Here is a 15246-nt window from a genome sequence, read left to right on the forward strand (position 1 = left end):
AAACTAAATAAGGGTTGAGAAAGGTCTCAGCGTCACCTTTTTGTTTTGAGTCCGTAATTGGGCATAAATGTCAGAACATTGTAAGCTCACTTCAGGTTGCTGCCTTTAATGTGCTCATTTTTATGAAGGGGTGGGGGTGGAATTGAGTGGCGTAATGGCCCTAACAACATTATTATGTCTGCCTGTCCCTCTGCAGAGAATTAACCATTTCCCTGGCATGGGCGAAATCTGCCGGAAAGACTGCCTAGCAAGAAACATGTCCAAGTAAGTTTTCAAATGAGAGTCCTTTGGTTCAGATGTGCAAAAACACAAGAATGTCAAAGCTCGATTTGTAGCCAGCTAGCACTCTAATAAGTCACAACTGTGTACTTGTAGCGTCATTACATTACATCATTACAAGCCGAACGAGTAAAAGTAACTACTATAAAAGCATAAAATGAATCTTTATAGTGAATAAAAAATGCAAAATGCACGTTATCGTTCAAAATAAGTGCAAGACTGCAGATGGTTTAAAATGATGCTTTACTCCCACACACACCCCTTTCTTTTCTTCTTCAGAATGATCAAGTGCCAGTCTCAAGAGTACAGCTTCATACCCAAAACCTGGATCTTCCCCGCCGAGTACACTCAGTTCCAGAATTATGTCAAGGAGCTACGCAGGAAACGCAAGCAGAAGACCTTCATCGTCAAACCCGCCAACGGAGCCATGGGTCACGGGTAAGTCACGAAAGCCGATCCATGAAAGAGAACGAGAGAGACTGATGCAGGAACTAAACAACATACTGAGGGGAGGATATTAGCACTAGAGAAAATAGAGGACAAGCACAACAAAACAAGACAATAAGAGGTGTGTGACCCTGATGTGGGTGTCAATGGAAATAGCATTATGGCTGGGATCAGGTTGAGTAGATGAGAGGGTGTGGTGAATCTCATTGCCCTCATTGTCCTCGATGGTCACACTCCATAAATCAGAGGTTATCGTTGCAAGTAGAAGACACACACACACACACACAGACAAACACACAGACACACACAATTTTTGGCAGTAAGTGAGGTTCCTCCCCTAAAGGTTTATGCATGTGATTATTGGATTCCTTTATGAGGCATCATCAGCAGGGACCACTCAGACTAGAAAATGGACCAATGGCCATGGCTGCTGCAGGGGACTCTGTCTCACAATAGCATCTCTTTATCAAAAGATGAGCAGGCTGTGGTACATGAATGCATATTTCATGCTTGAAGCCCCATGAGGTGAGAGGTTATTTCAGGTTGTGATGTCACATCTCTATGGCATGTTTTCACTATTCTGACTGTTGTCATCGTGAAGTATTTAGAAAATCAGTAAAAAGGCATGGTGACATGGTGATGCCTTGATACTGACTATTTACCAATTTATTAGGTACACCTGTGCACTCTAAAGTTATCAAGTGTTCAACTCAAGTGTTCAATCGCTCAACCCAACTGATGTGAAGCTTTTGTCCAAATGTGTGTAAATATGGGTGGAAACAAAAACATTACAAACCAAAGTTTACCAAGAGTTGAATTGGCCGCCCTTTGACAAAGTGTCAACGAAACTGATCATCCTTAGCCTGGGTGGGGATGTTATTTTAAGTGCCTTTGCTTAGAGAAAAGCCTGTTGAGCTGGTTTGGTCATTTATTACGAAAAAACAAGAAGAAAGAAGAAATCTCTCGGGACATTTGGGCCTCTGCTCAGACTTCTGATCTGTATAATAGACTAAAAAAATTGCTGAAGAACAGAAGTGGTCACTTAAACAAGTATCCTAAATCGTTTCTAAAATGAACACATTAACTCTTTCTAATGTTCTATGTATGAGCCATAGCCAACTCATTTGAAACCCAAAACAGAATTCCACTGAGCTGTGATTTGACCTGTGTGGAGGTCAAGCCTGCACAGACATGACTAAAATAAAGTGGAAAATGCCAAGTGTTTTCTGGTTCAAAGTTTGAAGTGTGGTTGGCTTTGAAAATAATTCAGTATCATAAAATTAAGTATAAGACAGGCCAAACTCAATATTAGGATTTGCTACAGTATAACTTCCTCTGAAAATGATTTGTTTTTTATTTGTATGTCGTACATAGTTCTCTTAAAAACACTTCAGACTGCCCAGATTTCAAAAACATTATGAAGCAAGTATTTGCTTTAATTTCTTATTCTTTTAAAAATGTGATCCCTGTAGTGCATGTGTAAAGAAATAACCTTGGATTGCATATATCACTGGCACCAATAGGTGGGGATATTGAAGTACAAATAGCTTACTGTGCTTCACCTCTCCCTCGAATTCTCTTTGAATGTGTCCTTTCTGGTATAATGTGAGCATTACTTATAACTGCATGCTGCACTAAGCCCTTATTTATTAAAGAATAAAAGACAACAAAGGCTGAATCATAGCAATATATTAAGAATATGAAAGATGATGAGTTTAGTTCGACCACTCAACGGCGGGCGGCTCACAAGATTAGATTTTTCTCAATTATTTTCGCATGGTGTGACGAGGCAGGAAATTAAGTTATATCTCCCCCCTGTAATTTATTTTTCCGTCGGCCAACTAAATGAAGTTATTGTTTGTGTCTGAAGCGCAGCTTGTTATAAGGGAAACAAAATAAAAGCGCGTGCAGGGCTTAAAAAGGCGAGATCCCCTCCGGTGCCAAACTAAATAGGCAGGGGAGAGTGGGCTGTGATTATCTGACACCACAGCTCATCAATCATGTCGTCTTCTCCTCAGCTACTCCTCCTTGACTAACTAACACCGTTAACCCTGTCCTCATCACTCAACTCGCTGCCTCACTGTTAGGAGGGCCCTCACATTGTTGGTCAATGTGCCATCAACTGGCCCCTGTTATTTTCTGTTCCAAGATATAAGCAGGCCAATGAAATGATCCTTTATAATACGAGAGCATTAAAGTGGAGTGCTGAACCGTGATGAGGAATGATTGATAAACCTGAGAGTAACAACAACATCACACTACAGCAACTGGGAACATTGTATCAAACCTCTGAAGGGAACTGCTGAACAAAAACAATAACCTGAAAGGCAATACCTGATCCCAATCTGGATTCACACTTAGAAGCTCATCAACAATGCTCCAGTGTTTTTGCGTCCACTGAGCGGGTGAATTCTAATGTTAAATAACAACCTCATAGACTGCACTGTTCCCAGGATACTGTATGTTCTGGCTGTAATTAAAGAGCATTACAATGTTTGCCCTCCGGGGGCTTGGTGCCACAATATCTTACTACCTCAAAGTGTACTTTTTGAACAATCAACTCTTTACATCTTGGCTAAATATTGTGTTTGTGTGTGTGGTGAGCCTGCTTGCATGGTCTATAATGTAGCCTTCCAGGCAGAGCATGTAACTAATTTAGGCCAAGTCTGCCTTAACTATGAATGATGGTGATACAGGTCAGATGCAATGCCTCTGCATAGTGGGAGATTGTTTAGAAACGACCCCTCACCCTCGCTGCACATATGCATACTCCCACACACATGTGAACAGACATACACTAAAATATTGCCCCTCACCCTTGCGTGCACAGCCACATCGATGCACACAAACTAACACAACTCATTCTTGAGTCCAGCTAGCAATGGCCTGCGTACTATAATGCCTGAGTGCCAGTGACATGAGACCAAAGCAAAAGAATTAGAGTGGAGGTTGAACCGGAGTGCAATGTCTGCTCCTATTAACCTGCTGAAAGACCCGGCCAAAGCATTTGATGCACTGTGCCATTCAGAGAGAGCAGAGTTTGGCTTCTGGAAATCACAATGTTCTCCAGATGCTCACTGGGTATTTCTCAGACAAACCAGCATTTGTGTAGTACCTGTCTGTTTTTTGTGAATTTATTTTTCAGCTGTTTTATTTAGCCAGGTATTGAACAGAATAACAAAAGTTTGGAATGCTCAAAGTACCTCAGAGCCAAACAGCTTGTCCTGCTCAAACTAGACCTGAGGCGTGCTGAGCGAACTCATTAACATATGTTTTCAGCAAAGTTTCTGTAGCAGGGCAAGGTCACGTCAATACCATCAGGGCACAATGGCTCTGACCCTGTCACTCATACGGGCTAAACCTCTTCATTGTTATTGCAAGAGTCATTCTATGCACAGCAAGGACGTTCTCCTTCTGATTGCATCTATTGCTCATACTGGTACTTACTGTCCATTGCTCCAAAAGGTCATCTTAGATTGTGATGACTGAAAGCTTCACCATTATTGGCAGATAAGGCACCAGAGTTAAATAGCCCCAACTTTTCCAGATGATTAAACATGAAAGATTGTGCGGGACCCCATAAAATCTGTATACTGTTTGGCACAGTATTTGCTTCAACATGTATATAAGACATTGCCAATGTCATCAATCATGTTCATGGTCCTTTCTATGCTGCCATCTATCATTTTTTCAATTATCTTTTTCGTCTTACTTTGCCATATTTTATTATGCTGCTGACGACACCCCAATTTCCCCCCTGAGGATTAATACAGTTTCTGTCCATCCAGGATCTCACTTATCCGTAACTGTGAGAAGCTGCCAGCCCACGAGCACTTCATCGTTCAGGAGTACCTGGACAAGCCCTTCCTGATGGAGGGCTACAAGTTTGACCTGCGAATCTACATCCTCGTCACTTCCTGCGACCCACTCCGCATTTTCCTCTACAACGACGGCCTGGTTCGCATGGGCACAGAGAAGTACCATGCACCCAGTGAGGCCAACCTGGTGAGTCACAGACATAGTACTACTAAAAAAGAATAATTTATTGTGTAGAATTGTTCAAAAATGAAAATAGAAAGTGCCTCACAGAAGCAGCACATATGATCATAGACACATATCTTAACAAACTAATAACAGGACAAACATCTTTATCTGATTGCTATTTGTGCAGTCCCATTTGATGAGTTGTAGGAATAAGTACAACTGTTCATGTATATACAGTACTTAGTGTGTGGCCATTCATAAAGAGACAGATAGTAGAAAAGAGTAATTCAAGGCCTCAAAGATTCATTCATGCTGTTGACATTTACATTCTGAATCAAGAATGTCCACAAAGAAAGGCATGCACCTGTATGCACAGAGCCATCTAGCACCAGCATACATAACATTTATATAACCACATTAACAAAAGATGTTTCCATTTTTATAGAGTGATGAAATCATAAAAAATGACGACTCACATTTGAAAAAAGCTTTGAATATAACACAAAGTGACATCCGAAGCAGCCTTAAGTAGAAGTACATTTGCAGAAAAATGTATTTGCCATGCTCGTCGGAGCCATGGGCTTGTGCAACTCAATGAAATCAAATTCGACACACAAACACACTGGGGGACAGAGGTTAGGAAACACAGTGTAATCTCCATATGATCACACAAACATGCATGTACTCATATACACAGTCAACAGGGCCAACAACTGTTGTGTTCACACACCCAGGCACACACACACGCACACACACAGATTGGGCAAGCAGGCATACTGTATGCACACAGCTGAGCGCAAATGTCCACATGCCAGATGTCTCCAGTAATATCAACCCGTTCATATTTGCCTTGAGGTTCTGCACCTGCTGAAGCACAGTTTGTTGCTGATGATGGGATGTACAAGCACACACACACAGCTCCCTATCAAGCGTGATGCTTATCTACAATATGAACACACGCTCACATCGACATATGGACCCCCTCCTGCGACACAAATGCGTATTGTCTTACCCAGTCTGTGACACGTGATGGAGTGAGGCGTGCCATGGAGATGCATGTTCAATCCCACAGAGAGTGGCTCCTAGACAGCCATCATGGGCTGGAGTGGCCTCCGGTCACGGCGTTATTACCTTGTAGGCTAAGGACAAGGATGTATTGTCTTCAACTGTGAAGGATAGTGTGTAAAGAGAGGGATGCACATTGGCACATTTAAGCCAGGCTCTGTTTGAACTGTGAGGCACTATGGCTCTGACTTATCTTATCACTGAGTGCTTGAGATTTCAGGGATCTATGATTATAAGCTTGTTCTGCTGTTGCGCTCTTTATCTGTCAATCCCATAAGAGTATAAGAACCAGCGTTAGAACAGAGCATTTATAATTCCCATATAACACAGTCAGCTGTTCTTCACTTCTCTTACTACATTTCTTACCCTCTTTAGTCATTTCCTAGGGACACATTTGTGATGTTTTTTCTTTTTCCATTATTTTTGTCTACACATATTACTAAGGAGAAAATGCTTTACTTTACAATTTGTGTATGTGCACTCAGGGAATAATGCATGTATACCCTTGAGGACATAGTTTCCTGTGATGATTATCATCACTGACAAAGGTATAATTTGACTAAAGAGCACCATCAAAGGTACAACAGCCATTTGAGTATAACATATACCCCATGTATTAAAATAACATTTCATTGCATATACAATTGCACCTGCTTCAATGGAGATATTTGCAGCTATTAGTATTATAATGTGGTTACATTGGATAAACAGGAGGAGGAAGCAAGTGAACGAGAGCTTCATTTCTTCTTCAGCCTAGTAAATAAAGGAATTCAGTGGAAAGAAGACGAGAATGATTTGTATGCAACAACAAACAAAACATGCCATCTGGTGCAAATAGATGCATGTTCTCTCTGCATGCTGTTGCTATGACATTCAGTTATTAATGTTGTCACAGCTTATAGCAAGACGTTTACTTGTTTTACAAGTACACCAAGACCAGTGACTCTACATCTGGTCAAATTGTCTTTTTGATTCAAATAAAAGTACATTACTACCAACACATATTGGTAGTAATGTACCAGTGTCAGCAGCCCCTTAAAGCCAGATCTGTGTTCCTATGAAAGAGACATCTCATGTAGTTATCAAATAAATCTAGAAATCATTACTGTCAGGTGTAAACATGCATACGTTGATAATGCATCAAGGCCCTCCTAACTCCAGTTTCTCTCCACAGAGCCAGCTCTACATGCATCTGACTAACTACTCAGTCAACAAACACAACGAGAACTTCGAGCGAGACGAGACAGTGGACAAAGGCAGTAAGAGGTCCATCAGCTGGTTCAACGAGTTTCTCCGCGCCAACGACTACGACGTGGCCAAGTTCTGGGGAGACGTCTCTGTACGTGGGTAGTCCTCCCAAACACACACAAACACAGAAACACAGTTACATGCAGACATATCATGCCGGATGTGTAATTCTACAAAGGATGTGCGTCATGATAACAAAAACACAAGAGACGCTAACACCACATGGAGGCATCTATAAGTGTAATCTGTAAGCATGCCTTCATATATACACATGCTCTTGCTACTAACCAACACACGTTAGAAACAGAACACAAGAGGACCGGCAAAAGGTTTGATATGATTTGTTATGACAGTAACTCAGTGAGCTTCAGAGCTTTGTTTGACTCCAGGAAGAACTCAGCAAAAACATAATTCCTGGAGGCTGAGCTCTCATCCAAACACCTTTACCACAACAGTTTTCTATTCTTATGGACCTGATACATTCACTTTCTTTCCATCCATTTCAATACAGTATATAGCCCTTCCCTATTGTTACTATTCCTTTTTGACTCCGTCCACAGCTATTTGGGTTGTATGGGCCTTCAGTGTTTGTTCTCTGTTTTGTTGTTTCTTGCCACAAGCTATCAACCTAAAAAGTCTAATCCCATTGGCTATTTTGCTCTCTTCTTTACATCAGCTTTTACTTTTCTGTAGGTGGAACAGTGTGGCTTCTGTTCTTTTTTATGTAATGTCATTTTTTAGTTTATTCTCCTTTCTTATCCATCTGATGTCATCTCCCTGTTTGCTCCATTTTGTCATGGCGTTAAAGTTCTAGTTATTTTTTCACTCTTTTGTGAAAGTTTGTTTTTCTTTTATCTATCTTGTCTCACAGGGACACATCAGAGTGTCACCCTCTCTCCTTCTCTTTTCATCTCTCCTCTTACATTTTGTTCCCGTACAGACGTAGCAGGCTGCCCTGACTCTTCGCCAACGGTCTCGGTCAGAGAGTCAGAGAGTTTGTTTGCCAAAAGATTTTCTGAGGGGGTTAAGAATATCGTGTATGTGTTTTTTTCCCCCCAAGTCTCACTGACATCTCTTTCATACTGAGGTACTATTGATGTGCTGTGTAGGGCAGAGTGTCGCAGGTTTGACCAGCAATGCTTTTTTATGTGTGTGTCATTTTGAGAGCAGTGTCTGTCTAGCAATGTGCTAGTTATAGAGGACACAGCTATATAACCGTAACGATCTCTGCACCCAGCAGATACTGGACTGAGAAAAGTGCAGGCTAGCAGTTCTGCATGGGGCTTGACTGACAAGGGAAGGCACAGCGCATATGGTGTGTGTGTGTGTGTGTGTGTGTGTGTGTGTGTGTGTGTGTGAGTGTGTGTGTGTGTGTGTGTGTGTGTGTGTGTGTGTGTGTGTGTGTGTGTGTGTGTGTGTGTGTGTGTGTGTGTGTGTGTGTGTGTGTGTGTGTGTGTGTGTGTGTGTGTGTGTGTGTGTGTGTGTGTGAGCATGTAGTTATCAGTGCATCGAAATAGTTACACTTTGTCTCCTCGGAGGGTACCATTAGATTGACATTAACGCTCATTCTCTGATGCGTTAGTTCTATTGATTTTTTTTTTGGTGGACATTTAGACATTTGTGTCGCTTTGAAGAATACTATTTGTTATCACATCTTTCCAACAAAAGACGTAACCATTTAAATCAAGTTTTTGAGGCTTCTGTTTTTGTGTACAAATGTATATTTACACAATAATATCTCACTTTAAGGCAGTGGTTCCCAAAGTGGGGGGCGCTCCCCCCCTGGGGGGCACAGAGGCATGACAGGGGGGGGGCGCGAGAGACCAGGAGGAAAAATGGTTATTTAAAAAAAAAAAAAAGATTTAAAAAAAAAAGAAAATCATAATTTGAAAAATTATTGATTCGAAAATAATATGATACAGTACAGTACTATTACGTCTGGGTCTCTGTGTTTCATTAAAGCTCGGCTCTGTGTGTGTGTGGAACGAGCCATTTTGTGTGCGTGCGCGAGCGAGAGAGAGAGAGCGCACCGGTACCGGAGATCGTTGTTGTTAGCTTCTGGTGCTAGCGAGCTACGCTAACGGATATAAGGAGTTTTTTCAACAACAAAGTGGAGGAGAGTCCTCTCCTGTCAGACTGAGAGGCTCAGTGAGCTAAAGGACTCTCTCAGTGTTATCTCAGTGGGTCTCAAAAGTTTTTGGTCACCATTAATGTATTTCCGAGGCATACGTTTATATGATCATTATAGTTATAAAAAAATAAGAGAATAAATGAAAAACAGGTATAAAATACTATATGACAGTAAAAAAAGAATAAAGTTTAAAAGGGTGATTTGTAAAATATCCATAAAGAAAAAGTAAATCTGTTTACAGTTCTGTTTCAATGGGTGTTGAGAGAGGTATCCATAGATCTCTTCATTTTGCTCTCAAAGTGCACCAGATTGATGCATTTAACTTCAATATTTAAAAATAAATCTTCCTGGGGGAGCTTGCCCCCGGACCCCCCTATGTGAGGTCCACACACCACCTATAAAAATAGCACTTTACCCCCGCTTACACCTATATGCCGTGAGCTGATTATCGAGCCTTCATTGTAACAGTCGCGGGTACATTGTGTATATGTGTGGGGATTGTTGCAGTAGAAAATTCAACTGTAGCGACCGGTACATTAATGGGAAACCCTAAATGTTTGAGCACCCTCTATGAAACGTCAAGCTACCCCACAGCACCCCCCAAAAAAATCTCTGGCGCCGCCACTGAGCCTGACTTGTGTTGGGGGGGCCCGACTTTTTTTTTTCTCCATAAAAAAAGGCCCCCCACGCCGGACAGAAAAAGTTTGAGAACCACTGCTTTAAGGAATGAGCCCTTAATTCTTATTCCAAGCAGTTAATGCCTTCAAAATTAAACAGTTTTCAATTATCAGTTTAGTTTGATCTACTTTAATTCGTATTCAAATATGTATTATTTACTTAATCCTGCTCATAGATTAAAGTGCACCTATCATGCTATTTTTAGGCAATAGCATAGGTCTATAAATATAAAAAACATGTCTATGAAGTGTTTTGCTCAAAATACCAAACAGATCACCCATTATAGCCATGCCTCATATCCCTCTATTTCACTTCCTTTTTCAAAAGTGCTGATTTGGGGTATAAAGCTTTAAAAAAAGTAAATTGATAAAAAAAAAAGAGGAGGAGGGGACTGAGCTCATGCGGGAGATTCTACCGGCAGATACTCCGGTGATGAAATACCATATCATGGATTATCAAGGATTATTTCTGAAACAGTATGGAGCTCAAAGGCTTTCTCTCTTGCCGGTTATACCACAAGGTGAATTCCTTTTTATATCCTGCTTCTTCACACACATGCTCTCTCCAGTACAGGTTAGCTCTGAGTGTTAGCGATGCTAATGTGAACACCGACCATATTACGTCCAAAACAGTCAGGCATTGTTTCTGATAGCAACGTTTCTGATATTACGTCATATCGGACGCAAATCTGGATCAGCTCCGTTGTAGCCCCGTTTTTAGAGATTTGGGTACGGAGGAAAAGAGAGAGGGTTTTATTTTCTGACGCTGCGTGAGTTCCCCGACACACCGGGGACACATATTTATGTATAAAAGACATCAAAAAGTGCATTTTGCATGATAGGTTCCCTTTAAATATCAGACATCTTGCTGTGTCTACTACACCGAGATAGAAAGAGAAGGGACACACGTCTGGGTAGCTTAGGTAGAGCTAGAGTCTTTGCTGCAGCAGCTCGGGTTTGAATCTGGATTGAAGCCCTCTCTCTCCTACTCTCTGTCCATGGCTGTTTTACTAATTAGAGGCAAAAAGAAGAAGTTACATTATTGATGAGAGATACGATAAATGCATTATACATACAGTACATCAAATAGCCTACATGATAATAATATAGAGCTGGTATGCATGAAAATAAATAAAAATATAAAATATTTCAAAGAGGCTTATAAACCCATTCCAACCCAAAGCTTACAAAACAGAGGCAGTGCTCGGCAGTGGCTACTGGGCTGGGGGCTCAGGATAAGGAGAGAGTTTATGGGGGCAAGGACAGCACACACACACACACACACACACACACACACACACACACACACACACACACACACACACACACACACACACACACACACACACACACACACACACACACACACACACACACACACACACACACACACACACACACACACACACACACACACACACACACACACACACACACACACACACACAGATATCAGCCAGTACTGGGGACTTCAGGCATTAACTGTAGGGGGAGCAGGTGTTTGTGCTGGGCAGCCTGTGGGTCAGACGGGTGGATGGATTGAAAGACGGAGGTGTGTGAGCAACAGACACATTGAAAAGGGAGGGGGCTGCCACCTTATCAGGCCTGGGCCAGACCACCAAACCCCTCTCCTGCACCCAGCAGTCAGACTGAGCCGGGCAGACTGCAGGCCAACAGCTCTGCGTGGGGCTTGACTGTTGAGGGGAAGCTTTGTGCAGAGTGTGTGTGTCGGAGTGAGCATGTTTACACCAGCTGCACAGTGGGAGTAAGCAGGCAGGTAGCATCCAGCACACACACGGAAACAGGTTAGGAGCCATCAGCCACACTGATGGACCACCACCAACCTGGTGAAAGTGTGTGTATGAGGGACATTTAAAAGGTTCTGTGCCAGTAACACTTTCTGTTTCTCGTTGAATTTTAAACTGAGTATTTTGGGACTCAGGAGAAGGGGTTGCAGTCCTACCTCCTTAAAGCAGGACTGTATCTCATGGGTCTTGAACGTGTCATGATTACTTAATTGTCAGAGTTTAGTCATAAATCTAAAGGTTCAAGCATTTGTTTGCAGCCACAATTAAAACCGGATTAATTGCAACATTTTCAGTTAAAGAAGCCTTTTATCAGCTGCTCTAAAACGTTCCTTTTTCAGGATGAAAGCAACTGACTAAAAACAAAGTAAGAGTCGCGCTCACTCTGTCAGCTCAGCTCGGTCATTCTCTCTCTCTTTGTGTTTGTGTCCTGCCAGGAGCTGGTGGTGAAGACCATAATAGTGGCAGAGCCCCACGTGCTGCACGCCTATCGCATGTGTCGCCCCGGACAACCACCAGGGAGCGACAGTGTCTGCTTTGAGGTGCTGGGCTTCGACATCATCCTGGACCGCAAACTCAAACCCTGGCTACTGGAGGTACAACTCAGTCTGTGTGTGTGTGTGTGTGTGTGTGTGTGTGTGTGTGTGTGTGTGTGTGTGTGTGTGCGTGCGTGCGTGCGTGCGTGCGTGCGTGCGTGCGTGCGTGCGTGCGTGCCCGTTATTCAATTATAATTTTTTTATACTTTATATATGTAAAGTATAAATACAAAACAATTTTTTTTATATATATAAAAAACTATTTTGATTACATTTATTGTAAAAAAAATATATATATATTTAATACTTGAATACATTATAATTAAAATGTTATTTATTCATTTTTGTAAAAGTAATATTTATAAATGTCCTACTTTTACGTACCGGTAGTATATTATTCCAATCATATTCTTTAAAATGTATAAAATAAAAGATAGTGATAGTACTGTAGGATATTTAGATTTACATTTATGATATTGTGTGTGTGAGTGTGTGTGTCTCACTGTGTGTGTGTCAGCCAGAAAGAGGCTGGCTGCAGTCTGTGCAGTCTCACCTGTCTATGCAGCGACTAAAGTGACAGCGGCTCCTAAACTGAAGTAATGATGCATCAGCAGGAGAGAGAGAGATGTTGCTCCACACTGACAGAAAGCATAAACACACACTGATTTTGCTTACACACACCCTTCCCCGGTGCAGAGAAACACACAGAAACACCAACAATGTCTCAAGTATGCATTTATGCACATCGGAACATAAGCAGAGACACATTCCCGTGTAAAATAATAGGAGTGTAAACGACAACGAACATGCACACACAATGAGGTGAATATGTGCATGCATACACAGCTGCATAAAAGTCACAACAAAACGTCTCTTTCTCGTTTATAGGCAGAATCACAGTAGGAAAATATAGGTCAGAATAGCAGGTTGAGTAGATACACCACCGCGCCTCATTCTCTCAGTGTCAGTCTCTCAAGTGTCAGTCATTCAGGAGATGGATTCGAGTTCAGAGTCCACTCCAGGATTTCTGTCTCACTGTTCTGATATCAGTCAGTTAAAGCGTGACCTAAATCCTTTCACCCAAAGTGGCTGCGCGCCTTTTTCCCCCTCTTCCCCACAAATTGACTGAAGGATGGGAAATGCCTCTGGGATAATTGTTTTCCCCCATTGTGACAGCTCAAAATAAATCTTGCGATTTTCAGAAAGCCCCTGATTTGGATAAAAGTGGCATTTTGATAGTTTGTTGGTGTTTTTAGAAGAAAGTCGTAGTCGAATTAGGGTGTTATAATTACCTGACGCTTTACGTGTGGTTGCGTCGTTGTACTTCATGACAAAAGGATGTACAAAAGGGAGCAAGAAGGTGGTGTTCCTTCTGACTGCTGGTGCACAGCGAGAGTAAGTGTGTGTATGTGTGTGTGTGTGTGTTTATGTATGTATGAGACATGGGAAACAGCCGTGAATGCAGTTGTTCCACTCCAGCAGTAATGATCCCCCCTGTGCTACTAGCAGCTCTCTATAACTCTCATCAATTAACATCCCACGCACACACACACACACGCACACACAGCCCTGCTTCTCTTTCACGCAACATTTACAGCAACAATCATTTATTTCCAAAATTCAACTGATTAGTCGGGGGATAGTTGCAAGCATGGAGACCACTTCTCAAATCCTCACTGCGTACGCTGTCAAGCCTGAAAATAACTTTATTACCACTTTTTAGCCTGTCAACGTTCTTTTCTATTCTGCAGGGATGCAGCCGAGCCCATAGGCTGGTTTCCACAAACTGTACCCTATAGCAAGCCCTCAGGTCCAAATTAAAATGTGAAGCAGATCGCTTTGCGGAATTTTGTGGTAAATTGAATCTATTTCACTGCGTTTCACCATTTTCTTTTTTTTATGTATTTCTGCCACCCCTTTGAGTTACAAAACAGTAAAACTTGTGGCAGGAATTGCAACACAATCTAGACCTTACAGGTTTGTTTTGAATTTGCGGACTCCAGCTCTCAGGTTTCTTATTGGTGTCACTGTGAATTACGTGTGCCACGCCTCGTTGGGGCTTTACCCAGACTGCTGTTCCGACAATGTCTTCCTCTCTTACTCTTTAAAACGTCAAAGTTGGTTGCTGGACATGCAGACTCGCAGCCAGGAAATGAGAGTTCAACCTGTGTAAACTCAAAACCAGTCGGGTACCTGAAAGCTAGATGGTATCATATATAAGAAACTGTCAGATGACATTAATCCTGCCCTTTGTATTTGTATTTTTGTTTGTCATTTCCTGAGTGTATGTAGTAGGCTGGTGAGGGAAAAGGAACATGATTGCCCCTCACATCCTCCAATGTTTTTTTCAGACAAGGTATTCAAAATAGTGCAAGTCCCATGATTAGAGGACAACTCGCCTCTATCCAACATTTCAATAAAACTTCTGTGCAAGATACAATTCGCCAGCTGTTTGTAAGAGAACATGCACAAAGACATCATTGCAAATATACTGATAACGAACAGTGAGACTCGGGAGGCAAAAGCCACAGAGCAGCGCCCACCTGCTAAATAGCTTGTCACAGGGGTGAAAACAGAGAAGGCTGGAGTGAGGATTCTCAAACCAAGGCTAGGCATCAAATAGGCGCATTGTGCTGAGAGCAGGTATAGCAGGGGAGATAAAAAGAAGGTAAAAAGAGAGAGACGGGCTTTTGTGTGATCCTTATCTTAATTCAGCAGGGTTTTCAACACTAGTTTTACCTCCTATTGACATTCAAAACATCAGCGCTACACACACACTTGCTCAAATGGTGTAACCCGAGACATTCACTTTCATTAAACCAGCCCAGACAGCATCTGTGTCTCGTATAGGCAAGGCATTTCATTGAGCCGTGTTCTTCGCTTCACACAGACACACACACACACACACACACACGGACACATTCACACGCACGACTGCCTAAGACTTTGGTTTGTGTTGCCAAGGCTTTTGCTTTGAGGGCTCTATTGAGTGTTTGCTTTGTCTTTTGAAAGCAAAATAATAAAGAAAAGCAAAACAAGAAATACAATTGACAACATAATTGATGCAAAAATAA

General features: G+C 41.9%; 1 protein-coding gene across 1 annotated transcript in view; it reads left to right on the forward strand.

Annotated features, from left to right (window-relative positions):
- ttll7 (tubulin tyrosine ligase-like family, member 7) overlaps positions 1–15246 on the forward strand; it is a 70837-nt gene that overhangs the window by 12864 nt on the left and 42727 nt on the right. Inside the window, exons 5-9 of the mRNA XM_034146840.1 lie at positions 197–264; positions 559–717; positions 4515–4731; positions 6950–7114; positions 12074–12232. Coding sequence (XP_034002731.1) covers positions 197–264; positions 559–717; positions 4515–4731; positions 6950–7114; positions 12074–12232 — 768 coding nt within the window. The remainder of the gene's footprint in view (positions 1–196; positions 265–558; positions 718–4514; positions 4732–6949; positions 7115–12073; positions 12233–15246) is intronic.

This window comes from Trematomus bernacchii, unplaced genomic scaffold, assembly GCF_902827165.1.
Source record: "Trematomus bernacchii unplaced genomic scaffold, fTreBer1.1, whole genome shotgun sequence".
Taxonomy (NCBI): domain Eukaryota; kingdom Metazoa; phylum Chordata; class Actinopteri; order Perciformes; family Nototheniidae; genus Trematomus; species Trematomus bernacchii.